Source organism: Catharus ustulatus, chromosome 17 (genome assembly GCF_009819885.2).
Source record: "Catharus ustulatus isolate bCatUst1 chromosome 17, bCatUst1.pri.v2, whole genome shotgun sequence".
NCBI classification, from domain to species: domain Eukaryota; kingdom Metazoa; phylum Chordata; class Aves; order Passeriformes; family Turdidae; genus Catharus; species Catharus ustulatus.
The window spans coordinates 612942-633728 of record NC_046237.1 but is presented as its reverse complement, the minus strand read 5'-3'; the positions used below and the strand labels follow the sequence as shown (position 1 = coordinate 633728).

The window sequence follows — 20787 nt, the reverse complement described above, 5'->3', positions numbered from 1 at the left end:
CGGAAATTGCCGGGAATTACCGGGAACGGCCGGGAAATTACCGGGAACGGCCGGCAATTACCGGGAATTAGCGGGAATTGCTGGGAATTACCGGGAACGGCCGGGAATTGCCGGGAACGGCCGGGAATTACCGGGAAATTACCGGGAACGGCCGGGAATTACCGGGAACGGCCGGGAAAGGCTGGGAATTACCGGGAACGGCCGGAAATTACCGGGAACGGCCGGGAATTACCGGGAACGGCCTGGAATTGCCGGGAAATTACCGGGAATTACCAGGAACGGCCGGGAATTGCCGGGAACGGCCGGGAATTGCCGGGAATTGCCTGGAACGGCCGGGAATTACCGGGAATTGCCTGGAATTACCGGGAACGGCCGGGAATTACCGGGAAATTACCGGGAACGGCCGGGAATTACCGGGAACGGCCGGAAATTGCCGGGAACGACTGGGAATTACCGGGAACGGCCGGAAATTACCAGGAATTACTGGGAACGGCCAGGAATTGCCGGGAATTACCGGGAAAGGCCGGGAGCGACCGGGAATTGCCAGGAAATTACCGGGAACGGCCGGGAATTACCGGGAATTGTCGGGAATTACCAGGAACGGCCGGAAATTACCAGGAATTACCGGGAACAGCCAAGAGTCACAGGGAATTTCCGGGAACGGTCGGGAACAGCCAGAAGTCACCAGGAATTGCCGGAAGTGAGTGGGAATCACCGAGAGTCACTGCGGGGAAGCGCAGGAATCACCGGGAACCTCGGGGACTGAGGCTTTGTGCCACCCCCGCTGCAGCAGCAGCTCCATCACCGAACGCCTGAGGAGAAGCTCTCGGGACCTTCCAGCAGCTCCCGGAGCACAGGGTGAGAAACGCAGTAACAGCGATGGGTAACTGAAGTTTAACTCAGTCTGCTGGGGTCTAGGACGGTGACAAAGGCTGGTTCTCACACACATCCTGCCAGGGATCAAGCAAGCACCGATGGCTTTCACAGCTCTGGGACAAGCAGTGAGGCCCTTTCCAGGGGCAGGGAAAGGCAGCAGGGGACAAGATGTGGTATTTTGAAAAGCTGCTCAGACAACAGGTTCAGACTCCAAATACATTCTTGAACTTTTATTCTCTCAGTAGGTAAGCAGCGGATTAAAAAACTCAGTAGCAAAACCAGACCAAAACTAAGTCTCACATCTTCAGAAACAAATGTGCATGTGCAGGTCAGATTTGGGTGCTGAACTGTAATTCACATCCTGGCAGAGGATATACAAATGGCCAAGGAGGAATTTGGCAGTGGGAGCAAACTGCTGCACGTGTCACCATGGCAAATGTGCAACAAACACGTTCAGGTGTTGGCAACGCTGAGCAAACACTGGGCCATGGAGAACAAATGCAGCGGTACCACAGCTTCTGAAACAGTGTAAGCACAAGAGAAAAATGGGACAGCTTAATGGGAGCTGTTTGGCACTTGCCAGCAGGGGCTGCTTCAGCCACGTGCAATATTAATCCTTCTGTACCTGGATTAGATTTTGTAGGCTCTTTTTCCTCATGTAAATGCTGCTTTTGCTTCCACTGAAGCTTAAAAATTCCACTAGTGAATTCTGGAGTGTTAGGGACACTTCATAAATTAGGCAAAACAGAAGCTGCTCTTTGCTAAGATTTGAAGCCAAAGTGCCAGCAAGGAGCAACTGCCAATTACAGAGACCCAACTGCAACTGGCTTTAGCCAAAGAGAAGAAACTACAATTTCAAACACAGCTCTGTGCTGTCACAGGCCTCCACTTCCCCAAAACCATGCTATAATCAGTACTGTGGATTAGATCCCCTTAGTATTAAAACCGAAAAATCCCTTAAAACAGAAATCAAGAATCTCTTAAGTGACAAAACTACATTTTCAAAGGTGATTCCCTGTATGTGCAATATCTGCTCTTGTCAAGGTATGCACCTTTTCTGGGTTCAAAATGTGCAAATTCCATAAATTATACATTTCTTCCAGTCAGATTCCCTTACTAGTGCTGAAACAAATTCACAGTATAAACTGTCAAAACTCTTCATGCTGTGAATTAATATATATATATAAAAGGTAAAGTGCAATTTACTCTGTTCTGCAGAGCCACACAAGGGCCCTGTACTGCAGTGTGTGGTCACAGCAGGTTTGGGGATGGGAAGGAGCCCTCCCCATTCACAATGTCATCCCTTCATGGCAGACGGTTCTGCTTTTCAACGGGCTGCGTGCAATTTGCTATGCAGTCAACTCTGAACAAAAGGTTCCTCCTTCAGCCCGTGCAGCGTCTGACCTTGGTGGGTTTCCCTTCCTGGACAGTCACAGCAGAGCTGTGGTGTCACCCAAGCGAGGAGCAGGGGCAGTGTGTAGGTGGGAGTGCCCCGCTCAGCGCGCGCCGGCCCCGCTCTGCTGCAGCAGCTCCTGCTCGTCGTCCTCGGAGCCCGAGGGGCCCTGGCGAACCTCCTCGTACCACTTGTTGGTCAGGGTCTTCATCTGGATGCGTCCATCGTGCAGGTCCTGCCGAGGGCAAACAGCAGTGGGGTTGCAGCAGCACCCCAGGGCCAGGCACAGCACCTGCTGTACCTGCTGTACCCCAGGGCCAGGCACAGCACCTGCTGTACCTGCTGTACCCCAGGGCCAGGCACAGCACCTGCAGCACCCCAGGGCCAGGCACAGCACCTGGTACCTGCTGTACCCCAGGGCCAGGCACAGCACCTGGTACCTGCAGAACCCCAGGGCCAGGTACAGCACCTGCTGTACCTGCTGTACCCCAGGGCCAGGCACAGCTCCTGGTACCTGCAGCACCCCAGGGCCAGGTACAGCACCTGCTGTACCTGCTGTACCCCAGGGCCAGGCACAGCACCTGCTGTACCTGCTGTACCCCAGGGCCAGGCACAGCACCTGCAGCACCCCAGGGCCAGGCACAGCACCTGGTACCTGCTGTACCCCAGGGCCAGGCACAGCACCTGGTACCTGCAGAACCCCAGGGCCAGGTACAGCACCTGCTGTACCTGCTGTACCCCAGGGCCAGGCACAGCTCCTGGTACCTGCAGCATCCCAGTGCCACGGCACAGCACCTGCAGCACCCCAGGGCCAGGCACAGCACCTGCTGTACCCCCAGGGCCAGGCACAGCACCTGGTACCTGCAGCACCCCAGGGCCAGGCACAGCTCCTGCAGCACCCCAGGGCCAGGCACAGCTCCTGGTACCTGCAGCAGCATCCCCAGGGCCAGGGCACAGCACCTGCAGCACCCCAGGGCCAGGCACAGCTCCTGGTACCTGCAGCAGCACCCCAGGGCCAGGCACAGCACCTGCTGTACCCCCAGGGCCAGGTACAGCACCTGGTACCTGCAGCACCCCAGGGCCAGGCACAGCTCCTGCAGCACCCCAGAGCCAGGCACAGCTCCTGCAGCACCCCAGGGCCAGGCACAGCAGGGCCACAGCTGCACACATTCCTCAGGAAATCACTGCTCCTGCTCTCTGAGCACACACAGCCATCAGTCAGTAATTACTGCTGCAGATGAGTTTTGATGATGGGTGTTTCTACCTGTGTTCTCTAGACAGTTCTGCTCTGTGTTTCAACAATCCCAAAGCTGTCTGCAGGGCCTGGCTTTGCCTCTCCTCGTGTTCCCAGGGACACTGGGAAGCCTGTGGCCTGCCCTGGTGATTCACATGCTTATTTTTCCAGCCTTTGGTTGCAATCTGGATGGCAGCCCATGCTTTTGGCTACCAACTACGAATCAGATGCTTAGTTTGATTTCTTGATTCCATTCTGGTTTTGCAATAAATGACTCTAGTCTTTGTAGGAAGGTGCTGAAAGGGTACTTTTGAAAAGTACAAAACAAGAGGAAAAACAGTAATTTTGAGCAGGCTAGGAAGATGGAATGTGCACTTACACAAAATTATGAACTGCACAGCCAAAATGCTTCCATGGGAAATCTGAAAAACAGTGAATTCTGTGGCTAAGGAGCCTCAGATTTCTGAAGCATGGGAGTGAAAAAGGCACAGTATTTACACCTTGGGCCACTCAGTGTTAAGTTACTGTCAGATGTTGTTTTGCATTTATAGCCTCAGAGCCTTGGTCTCTGGAAAGTGAGCGGTCTGGAAAGTGAAAGGGTGCAATGCTGGTACCCATTTCCAAGACAGAAACTGCACTCTGCAGCAACATCACAGCTCCACAAGTCCCAGCACCACTGACAGCAAGGGGTAGGAACTGTGTGTGACAGCCCTGCACAAACTCTGCCTGAGTGGCAGCAGCAGCAGCCAGTGACTCCTGATGCCCTTCATGGGTCTCTGCACCATTAAAGGCAAGTTCAGTAAATCCTGACACCAAGTTTAAGTGGGGTAGCTCTGAGATGCCCATTCAATCCAACTCACAGAGCAGCTGTTCAGTACAGCTGCTCTCTCTATGCATGAGCAATACACAGATGTCCCACTGTCCCCACACAAGTGGCTGCACCATGAGCCCTGTGTGGTACTGAGGACAACAACCAACTCCACCAGTTTCCCTTCTTCAAGAAAATAAGAAAGACTTACTTCTTGTGTGAGCCTTCTGGTGAAGAAAGGATTCAAATACTCGACATCGAGCCGCATGAACCCCTTGAGGTTCTGCCGTTTTATGTACTGGGCTTCATACTCCTCCTCTGTGAGCTCTGATAAATGCTCAGATTCTATTGTGTTTCCCTAAAAAATCACAAATATTGGAATTACCCAAGAGAAGTGGCAGTCATCCCAGCACCCTGATCAGCCCCTGCTCCGTGGTGTCCCTTCTGACAAGCAGCTGCCATGCTGGAGCAGTGTGGAGATGATCCCACGTCAGCCTTGCAGGGCTTGGGGCTGTTCAGCCAAGCCCAGAGCCACTCAGCTTCCCTTTCCATGTTGAAAGGGAAAAGACCTCAAATGTTCCATGTTTTGTGTTGCCACTATTGCTGAGAACAGGTTTCTACTGTGCAGGTTTTGTCTTTTGAGCTGGACAATGCAGCAAGCAGCACTGGCATTGTCCCACTGAAAACGAGCCCTGTCCCTGCACTCTTCCTGCCCTTCCTTGTGCAGGGTAATTCTACAGACTACAACCAACCTCATGCAAAGAGAAAATGCTCTTAAGATCCTCTAGAACAATACCCTGCATATATTCTTCAATGGTTTAGAGAAAAACAGGCAAAAAATGTCCTGTGGTAGTTTTAATTCTCCAGTCTTTTGCACAAGAAGTTCCAGAGTGGCTTTTGGCTTTGTCAGATTTCTTGCTATGCCAGAAACTGCTTTAAAATAAACTCCAGTCAGAGGAGGGCTATTGTTACCACCTTCTCATGATCTTTGAATTTTCAAAATAATTTCCAGCTGCCTTTTATGACTAATTTCCATCTCACACTGTACCAACTACTTTCTGTATATGACTCAATCCTCTATCATTTGCTTTATGCTTTTCCATGGGTTACTTTAATTTATATACATCAACTTGCAATTGGGTTGAATTAAAAGACTGTTTCTCCTCCCCTTGTCCAAACACGTATTTTGTATAAACACTAACCAAACTCTGTCTTTGGGATACTTTAAAATCACATTGCTTGGCTTTGTCCTACTATCTTGGCTTTTTCTACTGCCTTCACCTTACTGTTCAGTAAAAGATCATGTACTAGCCATGAAAAATGTTTAAACTGAAAAACCCCCCCAGCAAACCCCAGTGATCCCCTGCATGAAAACCCCAAACCAACCATCTTCTCTGTCTTGCTGAGATTGACATCCTTCTTGTTCCTCTTGCGGGGCTTGGAGTCCTCGATGTCCACGAGCCTGATGAGGGGCATGGTGCCCCCGCCCAGCAGCAGGATGGTGAAGAGCACGATGATGATGGTGGTGGTGCCGATCAGCTGCCGCTTCTCCATGGGCTCCAGGCCCAGGTGGAGGCTCAGGGCGTAGGGAATGGCACCACGTAACCCTCAGGGAGAGAGCAGGGCAGCAAGGGACAGTCAGCCAGCAGCAGCCCTGAGCACCCCACAGCGATTCTGCACCCCCAGAGGGTTTCTACAGTCCCATGGCATGGCCATCACCTAGCACTGGGCTACCACCCCAAAACAAGAGTGAGCACTTCAGACACTGCTGCTCAAACTGTGAAGCTCTTGGGCCTCTACACAGAAAAGCTCTCGTGGGGCTCACCACAGTAAAGTCCTCCAGCACAAAGGGAAAGAGAACATTTCTCTGCACTTCAGAGTAGTGCAAATGTTCAGTTGAATTTTGCCCAACCAATGAAAAACCTCTTCCTCCTAGAGTGGGCCACACACAATGAAAGACATAAAACATTTCTTCTGCTTCTCACTATTTTGAGCTTTGACTTACCACTAAACCACATGATAAACATCATTTTGGGAGTGATTTTATGATCACGGAAAAAGTTGAGTAGGTAGGAAAGTGGAAAAATATTCACTGCTCTACCAAACAGAACCAGCACCTGAAAAACAGAAATAGAAGCAAAAACCATTTGATGTGTTACATGCAGCAGCCCAGCTGGTTTTACAGGGGAAGGTGAATATGCTCTTCCTGCTCACAGGCAGGTGTGTGCTCCATGAGCAGACAGGGCACTCTGCAATGTTACTCCTCAAGCATTTTGTCTGCTTAACTGGAACTAAATCAGACCTGTCACTGATGGAGACCAGGCTGCTTTACTTATAATAAATAAATGAATGGAACCCAGGAGGCATTCCAGGGAGATCAAGAATTACTTTGGGTAGGAGCACCCTTCAGCTCAGCTCCTTTAATCATTCCCTTGGTGCAGCAGCCAAGAGGCAAGAAGGAATTTCCATTGTCTCCCTGTGGCCCAGTTGCTCAGAAAGGGCAGGAGCCAAACAAACAGCACTTCAGGCTGTTTCTCAACACTTCCCTGGGTATGGCTGTAAAACATTCCCCACACTGAAGCAACACTCTGAGAGCGGCAAAGAAAAAAGGGGACTATTGATTTAATGGCAAACAATTAACAAACACAGCGAAAACTTTAACTCAGAAAAAGGCAAGGTTTTCCCAGAGCATTGTTTTTAAGCTCCACTACAAACAGACCTTGATAAGGCAAATATCCCAGAATTAGTCAGCAGGATCCTTGAAGGGCTGTGCTGTTTTCCTTTATGAATCACCCCAAAATTACACAATTGGCATTACACCTGAGAGGGCAATGCTGCTCAGGAGGAAGTGTCACACCTTAGGTACACACTAGATAGGGAAGTTGTGTGCAGTGCAGGCAGAGCAGTTCCCTGTGCTGATATCCCTGTCTGGGGAAGCTGTAGATAAAATCCTTCCCTGAACATGGGATGGGCCAGTGTGCTGTGCACAACTGGAAATGGATCCACATTGCCCTCACTGGACTCTGCAAAAGGGAACACACTTTTCATACTGGTATTAAACCACTGGCAACAGATGGAGGCAAGCCCCACCTGAAAGGAAATTCAGTCACTGCATTAAGAAAAGAATTAGGAAAGTCTGAGAATTTTTTATAAAGACCTATAAATTGTAACACTTATTCTACAATCTTTTAACTGTAAGGTGTTTCCCCCCTCTCCAATACCAAAAATGCATCTAAAAAGATATGGAAGAAAGTAAATACCTACTATGCACCAGATGACAAAGGACATTTCAAACTTGTGAGGAAAACTAAAAATTGACAGGCCAAGAAATGCAAAAACACACGTTTCTGAAAAAGAGAAATCACATCTTAAATTAACAATTCTAGAAAACCTTTTCTACTCCTGTTATGAATTACTACATAGAGTACATAAAATGGAATTTCCTGACAAAGCTCTGGAGAGCTGGTGGTGCTCACTAAGGAGTGGTTAAGCTCACTTAGCAGCAAAGCCACTCCCTGATCACACTGCAGCCTCCTGCAAACAATACAGGATTCATTCATGGCAGCCCCCAGAAACCAGGGCCATGTTTGTAATGCAGGAACATGGCATTTCTTCAAAGGTTTGCTTTGGAAAAGGAACTGGAAAGGCTCTAGGACTCTGAGCTGCTTGTACCACTGCTTCCAAAGACTTCCATATTTAAAGTTACTCTTTTTGCAAGTAGCTTTTTATATAAAAAACAAATTTAAAAAATCCCACTCAACCCCCATTTCCTCGAACTAAAAACAAACCAGAGGAACACACAAGTCAGAGATCTCTATCTGACCATCAATCTTATGGCAAATCTTAGCAGGAGCCTGCAGGATGGGAGAGATTTACTGCCTGTTTTATGCAGTGTGGCAGGAAAGGTGACTTTTGAGTGCCTTCCAGCCTCCACTCTCAGGAATTCTTCTCTTGAAGACACACAACGACACACAAGTGCCTGGATGCAAATTCACACCTCTGCTGCTCCCAAGAGAATCACCATTCCATGCAAGTGAAATTTTTAACTGTGAATACTGGATTTAATAGCAGGCAGCACCTACCACACATGAAAGCAACAGTTCTGAGTGTCTGCTGCATCAGGATCTGTGTCACTGGGGACAGGTTGTGGTGTGTGTAGTGAGACATCACGATGCCAGAGAACAGGATTGCCATGATACCTGTGGGCAGGAACAACACCAGATCTGCAAAGATTGACTGCTCCAGAGTAATCCTCTCACAGGGCAAAGCCTGCTTCCACAGCAACAGAAATATTTTAATGTATCAAACAGTGTGGTCAGAACTCATTTTGCTACTCACCTGAGAGTGAGATCCCTTCTGCAAGTCCATAAGGAAGGTAAGCAAAGATAATCATCATCCCAAATTCTAGGGAAGGGGTCTTCCTTAAATCAATGTGCTTTAGTACGTACACAGAAATGTTATGGAAAAAGTAAATTAAAAAACAAATCAAAGAAATACTTTGATGTGTTCATTCCATTACCAAACAATGATTATGTTAATGTACTTTAGTGAATAGCCAATAAAATCTGCATATTGGCCTTCAACTCAAATATGGAAAGATCAAGTATGGAAAGATCAGTCATTTCTTATGTGAGGAATGTTTCTTATAGAAGCTACTGCTGGTAGAAGTCTGTCAGAAGACGGAGTAAGAGACAAAAAAAAAAGATCTCTTGCTAATGGTGCCTCTACAATACTGATAACAGGTAAATCAAATACCTTTGAGTCACAAGTAAAGGGAAAATAAACTGTTTTTCTCTTTGATTTAGTATGATTTAGATAGGAGTCAAGAAGAGTTGAGTATCTATCTCCCTCTTCTGTTGTGATGCATGGAGTAATTTCAAAGTTTGTTGAATTAGGCTGAATTTAATCAAACAGTCTACTCCTGTTGTTTACAAAGTGTTTGGCAGTGTGTCCCAGCTGACAGGAGTAACAGCCCAGAGCTCACACAAGAACTCAGAGCCAGATTAAACACCCCCAAAAGTAACAAAGGTGTCTGGGCTGCAGCAAACCCCTCCTGATCCCAGCACAGCAGCTCCTGCCTTGTTTAGCAACCAACTCATGGAAGTGGAAGAGGAAAAATGCAGGCCAGGATAAATCCACACAGAACAGAGCCTGCATTCAGCTGCCTGCACATGATCCATAGGGACAAACGAGCTGGGCTGACTCAAAGGCCCTCGGGAAAAGCACTTTTTTTCCTTCTTAATTAACTGTTTTATGTATGTAAAAAAAAAAGCCATATGCTTGTTAAAATGGATTGGTATTGAAATGGAATTAATATATTTTGAATTTACAAAACAATTACCATATCTTATAACACTCCAGTGCACACAAGCTATTATACAACATCTCAGACCTTAATTATGTTCATAAAAATTTGATGTGACTTTTAATACACATCCATGCACACTAACATAAAACCAAAATAATGTCTAATAAGAAATATCCTCTAAGAAATGCTGGAGAAGATGGGAAGAAAAATACTACTAGAATGTTACAGTTCACCAATGTATACATATATATCACCAAAATTAAAAAAGGATATTAATGCAGAAATAAGACCAGTAAGTGTGCCAAGTGCTGCAGAGCCAAAGAACATCTTGAGAAAGTATCCCAGTGCCTGTAGAAAGGTTTGCCATCCACTTACATCTGACATATTTTCCCTTGTCAAACCTTCTGCTGTGCTAGATACAATTAAAAGAGAAATAAAAAGAAATTGTTATACATTCTAAGCCTGGATCCAAAAATATCAAACATCTTTTCAGCATAACAACAAAAAAGACTCCCATTTCTTTGTTGCTACCACTCTTAAAAGGCTTTTACTGTGATATATATAACAAGAGGAATGTCAAAAGATGTTAAATCAAGCCCTAGTGTAATCCCCAAAGGGAAACCTAATTCTGCTAAAAATCCAGCCCTGCTCCTCTGAAGAATCCCAGAATGGCGTAAATAGGCTATGGTGAGGCCCAGTGTTTCAAAACAATGCTCCAACTCTGAAAAGGAAACACATCCTACACTGGTAAAAACTCATGTGATCCTCTGAGGAGAACAAATGAACAGGAAGAACTCTCATCAAATATTTAGGTGTGGATGAGAGACAAGGTCACTGATGGAAAACAAAGCAGCTCTTAACAGGAAAGGGGAGAAACCTCCTTGAATTTCAGGAATATATTTCATGAAAATTCTTTGCAATGAACACAGATTACAGCTAGTGTTTGTCATGGATGGTTTCAGCCTTCAGCACCACAACTGTAATAAAAGCAATTAATTCATTAGAAAATGACTCTGACTTCACTACCTGCTTGGTACAGTTCCTTTTATATATTCACAGCCACATATATTGGCTTCAGCAATAACATGAAAATTTATCTATGCATTTTTTACTCTTTCAGCCCCCAAGAACTATCCTAGGTGAAAGACAAGGATTTTGGATGCTCCTCTTTCCCATGGCAGCCCCAGCACAAACACAACCCCATTGCATGGAGGCTGCTGCTTTCCTCCCCAGCCACAATGGCACAGCCACAGCAGCTCTGGGAAGGTGAATTTTTCTGTGCCTGACAGGTGAACTGTGGGGCTCCTGTTGTCAGGACCCTCAGATGGAAAGAGAGCTGATAGAGAATGGAATTAGAAAGCAATTAATTACCTAGGCTCAATGAGATAAGGCACTGAGGAGGGGGTAATGAGGCAGCCATTGCTGTCTGCTGTAAATGTTCATGTTTTGGATTGCTTTTTACACAGAATCACCACACAAAATTCAGCTTTAACCTGAAATACACCATTTGTTCCAAATGAAGATGGAAGGATCACTGTGTATCTGAAGAACTAACAGGAAATGATGTGGCTGCTGCTTCCATAAACGTGTGTGGCTCCAGTGCACTTACTTGGTCAGGACAATTGAGACTGCATCGTTGAGAATACTTTCTCCAAAAACCAACATGTTAAGCACAGGATCCACATTAAGGGCATTGAAAATGGCAATTGTAGCCACGGGGTCAACTGCAGATATTAAAGAGCCGAATGCAAAACTGGGAGGACACAAAAGAGGAAACCAGATGAAACAAATACCTACCCAGTAACCTACAGCAACAACAGTAACAAAGCCCGTCTGTGTCACAGTTTCTACACTGTGATACGTTGTACTCTCCAAGTGCAACTTGCCAAGTTCTTGAAAAAATCTACATTATTGATACTGAAACACTTTTTCTGCCTTTTAAGAGAAGATTTGGACAAGGAAGTTATACCCTTATCCCATATTAATAATACCAACTAATCAAAGTTTACAAATCTTAAAGATTGGTTAAAATACCCAGTATCTGTCTAAAGAAATCACTGAGCACAGAACAGAGTAGAATGCAATAGGTTGGAATATAATACAATACTATTTGGAAATAAGGGTGTAATAAATAGGGTACAGAAGGGTTCCATCTATTTCTCAGTTTCATACACAATGCTGAATCTCAGCAATCTAAACACTAACCAAAAGAGGTGGCCAACTGCAGTGCATGTCCCACCCCTGCAGCTATCCTGAGGAAAGCTTCATTTCATACACTACACCATTTCCCCAAGAGCTTACCTGTCTGTCATGTTGAGTTTATAAATTACATCAGCCTGAAAGAACAGATAGAACATAATCACAATCAACTGTGGTGTTCTGCTGCTCCTAAAAACCAAGCTATTCATCAAAGCCCAAGTTCATTATGAAGGAAAATTCATAGCAGTGATGTTATCAGTTTAACACTGCCCTCCAACAGTAATCTACTGCTACAGTTCTGGTCACCCAGCATCAGGGAACCAGAGCAGAGTCAGGTGAGCAGAGTAACCAAGACATTCCAAGGAAGAGAAATCTGAGTGGCAAACAGGAAAGTGCAGAATGCTTGGCCCACCAGAATGAAGTCTGTGAGAAAAGGTAACTATCTGTGTCTATATATAATCAACAGGAAACACCAAACCACAGAGGCAAAAAAAAAAAATTACTATTGTAGAGTACAAGATGGCTCTAGAGAACACAGGTACACAGGTTTTGGAACAGCCTTCCAACAGGAAGATTGTGGAAGTCAGAAAAAATCAAAACTCAAGTTTTAATTGCTTTTCCCACGGCACATGCTGTGTGACAGAGTCACAGAGTGGCTCAGGTTGGAAGGGACACCTGAGGTCACCTCCTCCACACTTCCTGCTCCACAGGGCCCCTGGAACACCTCACCCATGGATAATGTCCATGGGCCATGTCCAGAGAGCTTCTGAGCACTTCCAGGGAAGGAAACTCCAGCAATATCCATGGCAGGGGCTGTAGCACTGCCTTTGTGAGAGCAGAGAACTGGACTTTGTGACCAGGAACTCACTTTCACTCTATTTGTCTTTCAAACAAGAAGCCAGACAAACTGAAGTGCTTCAAAGCAGTAAGTCTTACCCGGCCCAGGAAATAGATTCCTCCACCTACAATGAAAGCTGATATTGCAGTGCCAAATACTGAGAACAGAATGATGGAACCAATGTTCTGAAAAAAATTACCCTGGAACACAGTAAGAGAATAAGTAGATTAGCAAAAATGGCCTGAAGGAAAACTCATGTTTGGGTTTGCTAGATTTAATTAGATTCTATTTCACAACTGGGTTTTGGATTCTAAAGGCCCAGTTTGTGTCCAGGTACCCCAGGACACACATCCACACCATGTGCCCAGAGGGACTGCAGCTCTCCTGAGGACAACAGCAATTCCTCTGATTCCCAGGACTGATTCCCAGCCTGGCACCACAACAAGAACCCAATCCTCAGGAAACAGCTGGATATTCCCCACCTGGCAGAAGTGGAAGGGAATCCGTCTGCTGGAGACAGGGCGTGTGAAAAAGCCTGGTACACTTCCCAGTTCTAGCCCACTGCTTGTGATTCTGTACTAAAACATCTCCAGTGCTGGTACCAGCCCCTGGTGTCACCATGGCCACTGTCCCCTCCCTGCCCTGCAGCACAGCTGGAGCACAAGGGAGCACCAAAGCCCCTTGGCCAGGAGGAGAGCTGTGAGAAATGCCCATGGAAACACAGTCCCAGGCAAGGGGCAGAACCCTACACACAATTCCCTCTTCTTCAGCTGTGGAGTGACCCCACCTTCCCACTTCTGATCTTACACCTTCCCACTTCTGATCTTACACCTTTCCCACTTCTGATCTTACACCTTCCCACTTCTGATCTTACACCTTCCCACTTCTGATCCTACACCTTCCCACTTCTGATCCTACACCTTCCCACTTCTGATCCTACACCTTCCCACTTCTGATCCTACACCTTCCCACTTCTGATCTTACACCTTCCCACTTCTGATCCTACACCTTCCCACTTCTGATCCTACACCTTTCCACTTCTGATCCTACACCTTCCCACTTCTCCTTGCCAGCAGCCCTTGTACAGCTCTGCTGAGGTAAGAAACCTCTCCAGCCAGGGCAAACCTCGTGTGTGCTGTTCCCTGGCAGCACTCAGTTATCAACAACAAGCCACACTCCCTGCACTCTGGGTTCAAGAGGTTCAAATTTTGCACTCTCAGTTCTCTAATGATTAATATAATGGAATTTAATGCAATTATCCTAAGCTTCATTAAGATAACTAAAAGCAGAATCTGTTCCAAACAAAACCTCAACACCCAAAATGAGTATCTGGCAGGGACTGACCTTGTGCAGTGAATATCCAGATTCAAATATAATAGGTGGAAGCAAAAGCAGAAAAAACATATTTGGACGAAACATTTCTTCTTCCTGCAAAGACCAAAAAAGTTAATTATAATTTCAGGGATATCATCATTATTGAAATAATGTAAAATCTTCCATAAGAAAATCTATTAAAAATATAATGATGGAAAACGAAAAATCTTTCTCCCTTCTTATCATGAAGTAGAAGACTGAAGAACAGTAAACTATTCCAGGCCTGCTACTTCCATTGTTCTTTTTCAACCCAGTCACAGAAATCTACGAGTTACTTATTTTAAATTACTGTCTCCAAAAAAGCTGCATAGAAAACAGGTTATTTATGGTAAAGAAACAATCTTCCTGTTTCTACAAAAAGTATTCTCACTTTATCTGAGAGTCTGGAGATCTGTAGGGACTGCCAAGGAACAGTGACCACTGCTGGAACAGAACAGGTTAACTGGGACCAAGCAGTTTCACTGGAAAACTCATCACTGGAAAACCACATCATCAGCCCAGGGCCCTGCAGGTGACAGGCTCAGGTGACACAGCACCTGAGGGGCCCGAGGCTGGATCCTTCTCAGCAAATGTGACTTCTGCCCAAGTGGAATGGCACCATTCTGAGGGCTCCTTTTTGCCATCACAGTGATATAACTGATCCAACCCCAGGTAAGATGCTATTTGTTGTGTCCTCAGTCTTTGTCACTTATCTCATCCCCTGGCCATCAGTGCTCAGGATGTCCCCCAGCCTGGCACCCTGGCTCTTCTCTGGCAGAGTAACACAGAAGGCAGAGGAGTCCCAGGCTGAGGGCCAGTCTCCTTACCCACCTGGGCACTCCCTCCTGGTCCCCCCAGCACTGAACACAGGATTGTCACCTCCTCAAGCCCAGATTAACTTGTTTAAACCCAGGGTAAACAGCTGATGGACTGTTCTGTTCCAACAGCAGCTTTCAAACCAGAGGTACTCATCTCTTTAAAATCTCATTCCTGCCTGTACCAGTGATAATCATCTTAAAGGATTTGGGGGGCTTAGAAAGCAAAACTCATCCTCTGGGCTGAAATGCTGCATCCCATGACTGTGCACACACAAGCCTGTGAACACAGTCCTGGCTGACACTGCTGCTGCTGCCAGCACAGCCACTGCACCAGAACAAAACCCAGACCTGAGTCACTGCACTTGGGACAACCCCAGAAACCAGAGCTGCACGAGGAAGGGACAACAGTGGGAAGGAAGGACTGTGGTTGTGCTGTGTGGAAGCAGAGGAAAATCAAACATGGGGACTCTGACTATCAGCTGTGCTGGCCAAGAACCATCAGCAGGCACAAGGACTCGGTGGTGAACTTGAATGAACACTCAGTAAGGTGTGATCATTAGAAACTACACAGAAAAGTCTTCAGAGCAGGGATATTAGCAAGATTTGCTTTGTACAGGGATATAGCCTGCAGTTCAATATTTCATTTTTTTAATCTTATCAGATTAAAAAATAAATATTTAGTAAATTTAGAATCATTTATAACCATGTAATAAAGTACATAATTATTGATTAGAAAATTTCACATCTAAAATTACGACAGCCTATGATAAAACCTAAGCTTTATTGCAGTGAAAGTAACACAAATGAGCAATAATAATGTGATATTTGTGGTCTTTCACCTTGGCTGACAACAAGAGTAAGCCCAGCTCCCCAGTGCCTCCCAAGATGTGACCAACACCTTCCAGAAAACCTCCACATAATTCATCAGCTGTCACCAGCATTTCCCACATTTAGAGAACAAGTGCTCAAATCACAGCATGAAGGATTTTTAAATTTCTTACATACATGCTCTTACTCAGATTATTTTACTTAATCCATTAGAAACTAATTTAAAATGCTGATGTCATGGCCATTTAACTGATTTTCAATTTTAAGTAAAATGTGATGCTGTGAAACAAAATCACAGTTTAAATGCTGCAAGATTTTAAATTAAAGCAGGAACAGTGAAGAGTTCATTGCTTTGATAATGTGGATAAACAATAGGAGGCAAAATCCTTGCTTCACTGTAGACCTCACCTCTCGGAGAAACTTCTGCCACGACTTGCCCTCTAAAACATCAAGTATTACAAAGCCTTCTTCATAAGACTTAGGGATTTTTCTACAATTAAAAATTAATTGTTACAACAATACCTTCCAGTTGGCCAGCTTTTGAGCCTCTATGATTTTTATAAAAGCTCCCATAAGGATACCTAGGAGAGAATAAGAAAACATTCTGAAATAGCCACAAAACATCATTGTTTATCAGCTCTCCAAGTTTTAGTAATGAAATCAAGGCAAATCATAGTGCAGCAAGTCTTTCACTCCTAAACCATGAAAACGCTGAGTGTTTTTGGGTTTAACACCCAAATACCCAGTTTCCAATATGTTACATAACTGCAGAGTTTCCCTGCACAACAGATTGTCTCTTGGGATATCCCAGCTCCAAACAGACCTACTGAGAGGGTGATGCTCACTGGTTCAGAAAGATAACAGGCTTAACTACTCAAAAACACTTCTCATCTCAGCTGCACTCAGATTTCACCTTTCTTGAGTCAGGCATCTGTGCTTCACGTCACTTCAATACTATCTGCAGTTAAAGCAGCTTAAATGAAATCAGCCTTCCCCACAGAAGTGAATTTTGTTTGAATGAAATCATAGCACTTTCTGGCAATGAGGAAGGCAACAAACCCTGATCAGGGTGGAGACCCTGTCAGAACTGTTTTCCAAATGAGTTACACACTGTTTAAGTAATGCAGAAATAATGTGAATTTAGAAGAATTTTATCAAGGCTGCTGCACACTGTGGTTAAAGGTTATCACACTCCTTCCTCCCGTATATCTTCAAACATAAACACATAAAACTGTAACAAGATTTCTTCTGGCAGTCACAAAGCTAACTCATGAACTGTCGTTAATTGTTTTCAAGTAGTTACAGGGAACTTGTCTTCTGCCAGATTTCAGATCTGTGTTTCTGCACAGTTGTTTTATTATTTACAGAATGGAGACTTCACAGTCTAACTCTGGGACACAGAAGTCAAATACTCCAAATGAAAGGTACAGAGTGTCTGCAAAGCTTCCAGTTTGCTTTCCTGTAACTCATGTTAAGTGTGCTTTCCTGTAACTCGTGAGACCTCCTCTCATGCTGCAGCTAACAAAAGAGTCTCACAAACAGAATCACATGGATTACTGCTGATGGATGTGTCACACACACAAAGCCATGAGGCCTAAGCCTTCTTTTATACCAAAATCTGGGAAGGCATCGGTCCCAGAGGGGAGAAATAATTGTTCCATTAAATGGTTTCTATGGAAAGGAAGAGAAAACTTGAATGAAGGAACATCAAAGCTCTGCTGCTCCTTGAAGGACAGAATGCAGACATAGCCACTCACATGCCACATACATTCACAAACTACTCTTCCTTTGTTACTAAATGAATGAATGCAGGTTTTGATCAGCTGTTTCTGTTAAATCAGGCAAGCCAGTTTTGTCAAAGTGCTAATTAGAAGGGTAAGTCTGTAATAGCTAATCTATACCTAATATGTTGGGAAAATTTTATAGCATTTTCTTACTGCAATGAACCTTCATTTTTCCTGAGGATATGTTAAAACTCAGTAACAAACCAAAGAGAAAAGACATTTCTGGGAATTATTTTTACCAACAAAATTCCAGCAGCTTAGGAGGATGAGGATCAAAACCCAGCCTCAGAGAATGCACTCCCACCCTGTCCACAGGAGAGACACACCCTCTAGAAACCATAAACTTCTGAGCAGCTTAGACAATGGGAGGAAAAATGCTTGAGAAAATCATACCTCTCTTCTCTGCTGTCACTTTTATTAGCCTTCAATAACTTCCTGAGAGCATTTGCTAAATTTACAAGCCAAAACAGGACACACCTCACTTCTGGCACTGCTGGCAACAGTGGATACTTGAAACCCAAGGTGTGCTCCTGCAGCTGTGCAGAGGGCTGTGGGCAGCACTGAGCTGGCAGCTCCAGTGCTTGTACAGGTGCAGAGCCCTGTCAGCAGGGCTGAGAGCTCTTCAAACATCACTGAGCCCACAAATTACATAAGGCTGAAATGACACAGGCCATCTGTGAGCTGGGCTGCTCCTGGGTACAACATCCTGCTGACTCACACACTCGCACCTGCTGGTATCGTGTCACCTCACTGGGGGGACACACTGCTGTGGCCACCCCAAACCCAGCTGAGCACGCTCCTGCAGGAACTCAGAACAGAACACAGAGATGCAGCACTGCTCCTTCTGACCCACCCTGGGCAGGAGACAGCCCTGGCAAGGAGCTTCCTGCTTCTTGAACAGGGTTTTGTTGGTGCTCACAGCACACACCAACACAAAATCCAACAGCTAAAACCCTTCTCCTGCAGCTGAGATGCCAACCCAAGACACAGAAAGAGGAGAAGGTCTGTGTCTCTGCTGCCCTGCACAGCTCAGCAGGAGCAGGGACACAAGCTGGCCCAACAGCGCACAAATAAATTAAATTTCCCTGACATAAAACTATAGGCTCAAGAATAGTCCAAATTTAATCCAAATGAAGTAAGCACTAGATCTCCATGAAGGGAGACACTCATAGCTCTAGCCACAGGAAGAGCTCTTGCCATGGGACTGCTGGGATAATTAAGGATCTGGCAGTCCAGGAGAGTTTTCAGGATAGTTGCAGTCCCCAGCCACATTAAAATGTCACACTCAGATGGAATTCTGCCACCAGTACAAACACATGAACCACCTCAAAGGGAAGGCTGGAGCCTCATGACCAGGGAGAGATGCACATCTTGTCCTACCCTGAGGATGCAATCTAGAGGAAGATGCAAACGACTCAGGTAGTGACATCCCCATAGGTGTCATTTTCCTGGGCCAGTCTCTGCATGCCTGCTCATTTCTTTATTTCTTCAATCAATTTAACTCTATTAATTAGTTGTTTTCTTCACTGCACCAGCTTGCTGCATCTTTCTAGTGATGGCTAACACACAACAGAGCATTTTCTGCAGTGCACATTACTGACAGTTCTGGACTAACACAAAACCAACGTAAAAATGTCACATTACTCACCTAAGGAAACAACAGCCACGCTCTCTGGTAAAAAATGAAGCCGGTATTCTATCAGTAAATGCACCAATATGATGCAAATAGCTGTGAAGGGGAAAAATGGAGATTCAGGAGTGTTGGAAAAGAACAAAATACACTTTTAAGTAGTATTTTTTAAATACACAAGCAAACTCCTAATGATTTATCAGACTTCACTTTGGCAATAAACCAAGAAGCACCAGTGGAAGCCGTAGCTCCCACCAGCATAAATGTTCTCAATCCCTGTGCCTGTGCAAAACCCCACTTCACAGAGAACCAGAGCAGAAATAAACCACTATGATTTTGAGTTGGCCTATGTCCTCAGACACAGACAACAGTTAACAGAGATTAACAGACTTTCAGTTCATCATTCACCTATAACAAGAAGGCTAAAAAAGATTGTCATGCCACTAGACTGTTCCTCCTGCTGTGCCTGGACTCCAGTCTGAACGGGAAGGATGGGTTTGGGAGGCGTAGGTGCCACCAGCTTGGTGGTAGCAGCCAGCAGAGTGTGGAGGGTGGCATTGATGACTTCATGGGTGACGTTTGCAGACCTGTCAGGATAACACAATATAACAGTGATTATACGGGATGGGAGCAGCACGATAAAGCCCACCACAGATACGCACACATCAACCAACCACCAGATCAAACTGAACTCGTACTGGTGACCAACTCGTTACGGTCGTGTTTTAAAAGCAGTCTCTGATTAGAGAAACATTGGAAGTTCCTGCTCGTGGAGCTGACTATTGCAGAGCTGCTTCATGCATTGTAGACCCCCGAGACACAGTGACAGCCCAGCACGCAGGGACAGCCCGGCCTGCAGGGACAGCCCGAAATGCAGGGACACACCCAGCCCACCCGGGTGTGCTCAGAAACAACCCCGCTCACACCCCCCGCCACCGGGACTGCGGCCAGGCCCCGCCGCCTCCAGCCCTGGAGCCCTCGGCGCGGCGCGGGGCCCTCGGGACAGCCCGCACCGATGACCGCACCGGCACGGCACGGCACGGCACGGCACGGCACGGCACGGCACGGCACGGCACGGCTGTGGCTGTGGCCCGCCGCCCCCGCCGCCCCGCACTCACTCCGCCATCTTGCCGGGCTCCGCTCCCACGGCGCCCCGCGCGCCGCCGCTTCCGGCGCTGGGCGGGCACGTCCGGGCGCGCGCGCGGCGCCGGCGGAACGGCCGCGGGAGCGGCTGCGGGCGCGCGCCACCGGCGCGCCACGTGACAGCGGGCGGGCGGCGCGCGCGCGACGGGGCGGGGGCGACTGGGGCGCCCCCTATCGGCGGGGCAGCGGCTACAGCGCCGCCATCGCTCCCTGCCCTCAGAGCCACCATCGTGTCCTGCCCTCAGAGCCGCCATCCCTTCCCTGCGCCTCAGAGCCACCATCGTGTCCTGCCCTCAGAGCCGCCATCACTCCCTGCCCTCAGAGCCGCCATCGTGTCCTGCCCTCAGAGCCACCATCCCTGCCTGTGCCTCAGAGCCACCATCCCTTCCCTGTCCTCAGAGCCGCCATCCCTTCCCTGTCCTCAGAGCCGCCATCGCTCCCTGTCCTCAGAGCCGCCATCCCTGCCTGTGCCTCAGAGCCACCATCGCTCCCTGTCCTCAGAGCCACCATCCCTTCCCTGTCCCTCAGAGCCACCATCATGTCCTGTCCCTCAGAGCCGCCATCGTGTCCTGCCC

General features: G+C 46.8%; 1 protein-coding gene across 1 annotated transcript; it reads right to left on the bottom strand.

The window, feature by feature from the left end:
* Positions 1–1091: 1091 nt before the first annotated feature.
* On the bottom strand, positions 1092–20255 carry SLC9A8 (solute carrier family 9 member A8). Its single transcript, XM_033075081.2, has 16 exons — positions 20188–20255; positions 19478–19656; positions 19088–19168; positions 16178–16236; positions 14001–14084; positions 12755–12856; positions 11921–11955; positions 11229–11372; positions 9893–10031; positions 8650–8755; positions 8394–8510; positions 7576–7658; positions 6317–6428; positions 5698–5918; positions 4523–4669; positions 1092–2504 (listed from the first exon to the last, which is right to left on the bottom strand). Exons 1-16 carry the CDS (start codon positions 20193–20195, stop codon positions 2373–2375), a joined length of 1749 nt encoding a protein of 582 aa, XP_032930972.1. The 5' UTR covers positions 20196–20255; the 3' UTR covers positions 1092–2372.
* Between the last annotated feature and the right edge of the window lie 532 nt (positions 20256–20787).

Bases quoted from the DNA above. Each gene is read 5' to 3' on its own strand.
- SLC9A8 (XM_033075081.2), bottom strand. The intron at 16,237-19,087 runs GTGAGTAATGTG...ATTCTCTCCTAG, and splicing joins CGTGGCTGTTGTTTCCTTAG to GTATCCTTATGGGAGCTTTT. The intron at 11,956-12,754 runs GTAAGACTTACT...CTGTTCTTTCAG, and splicing joins GAATCTATTTCCTGGGCCGG to GCTGATGTAATTTATAAACT.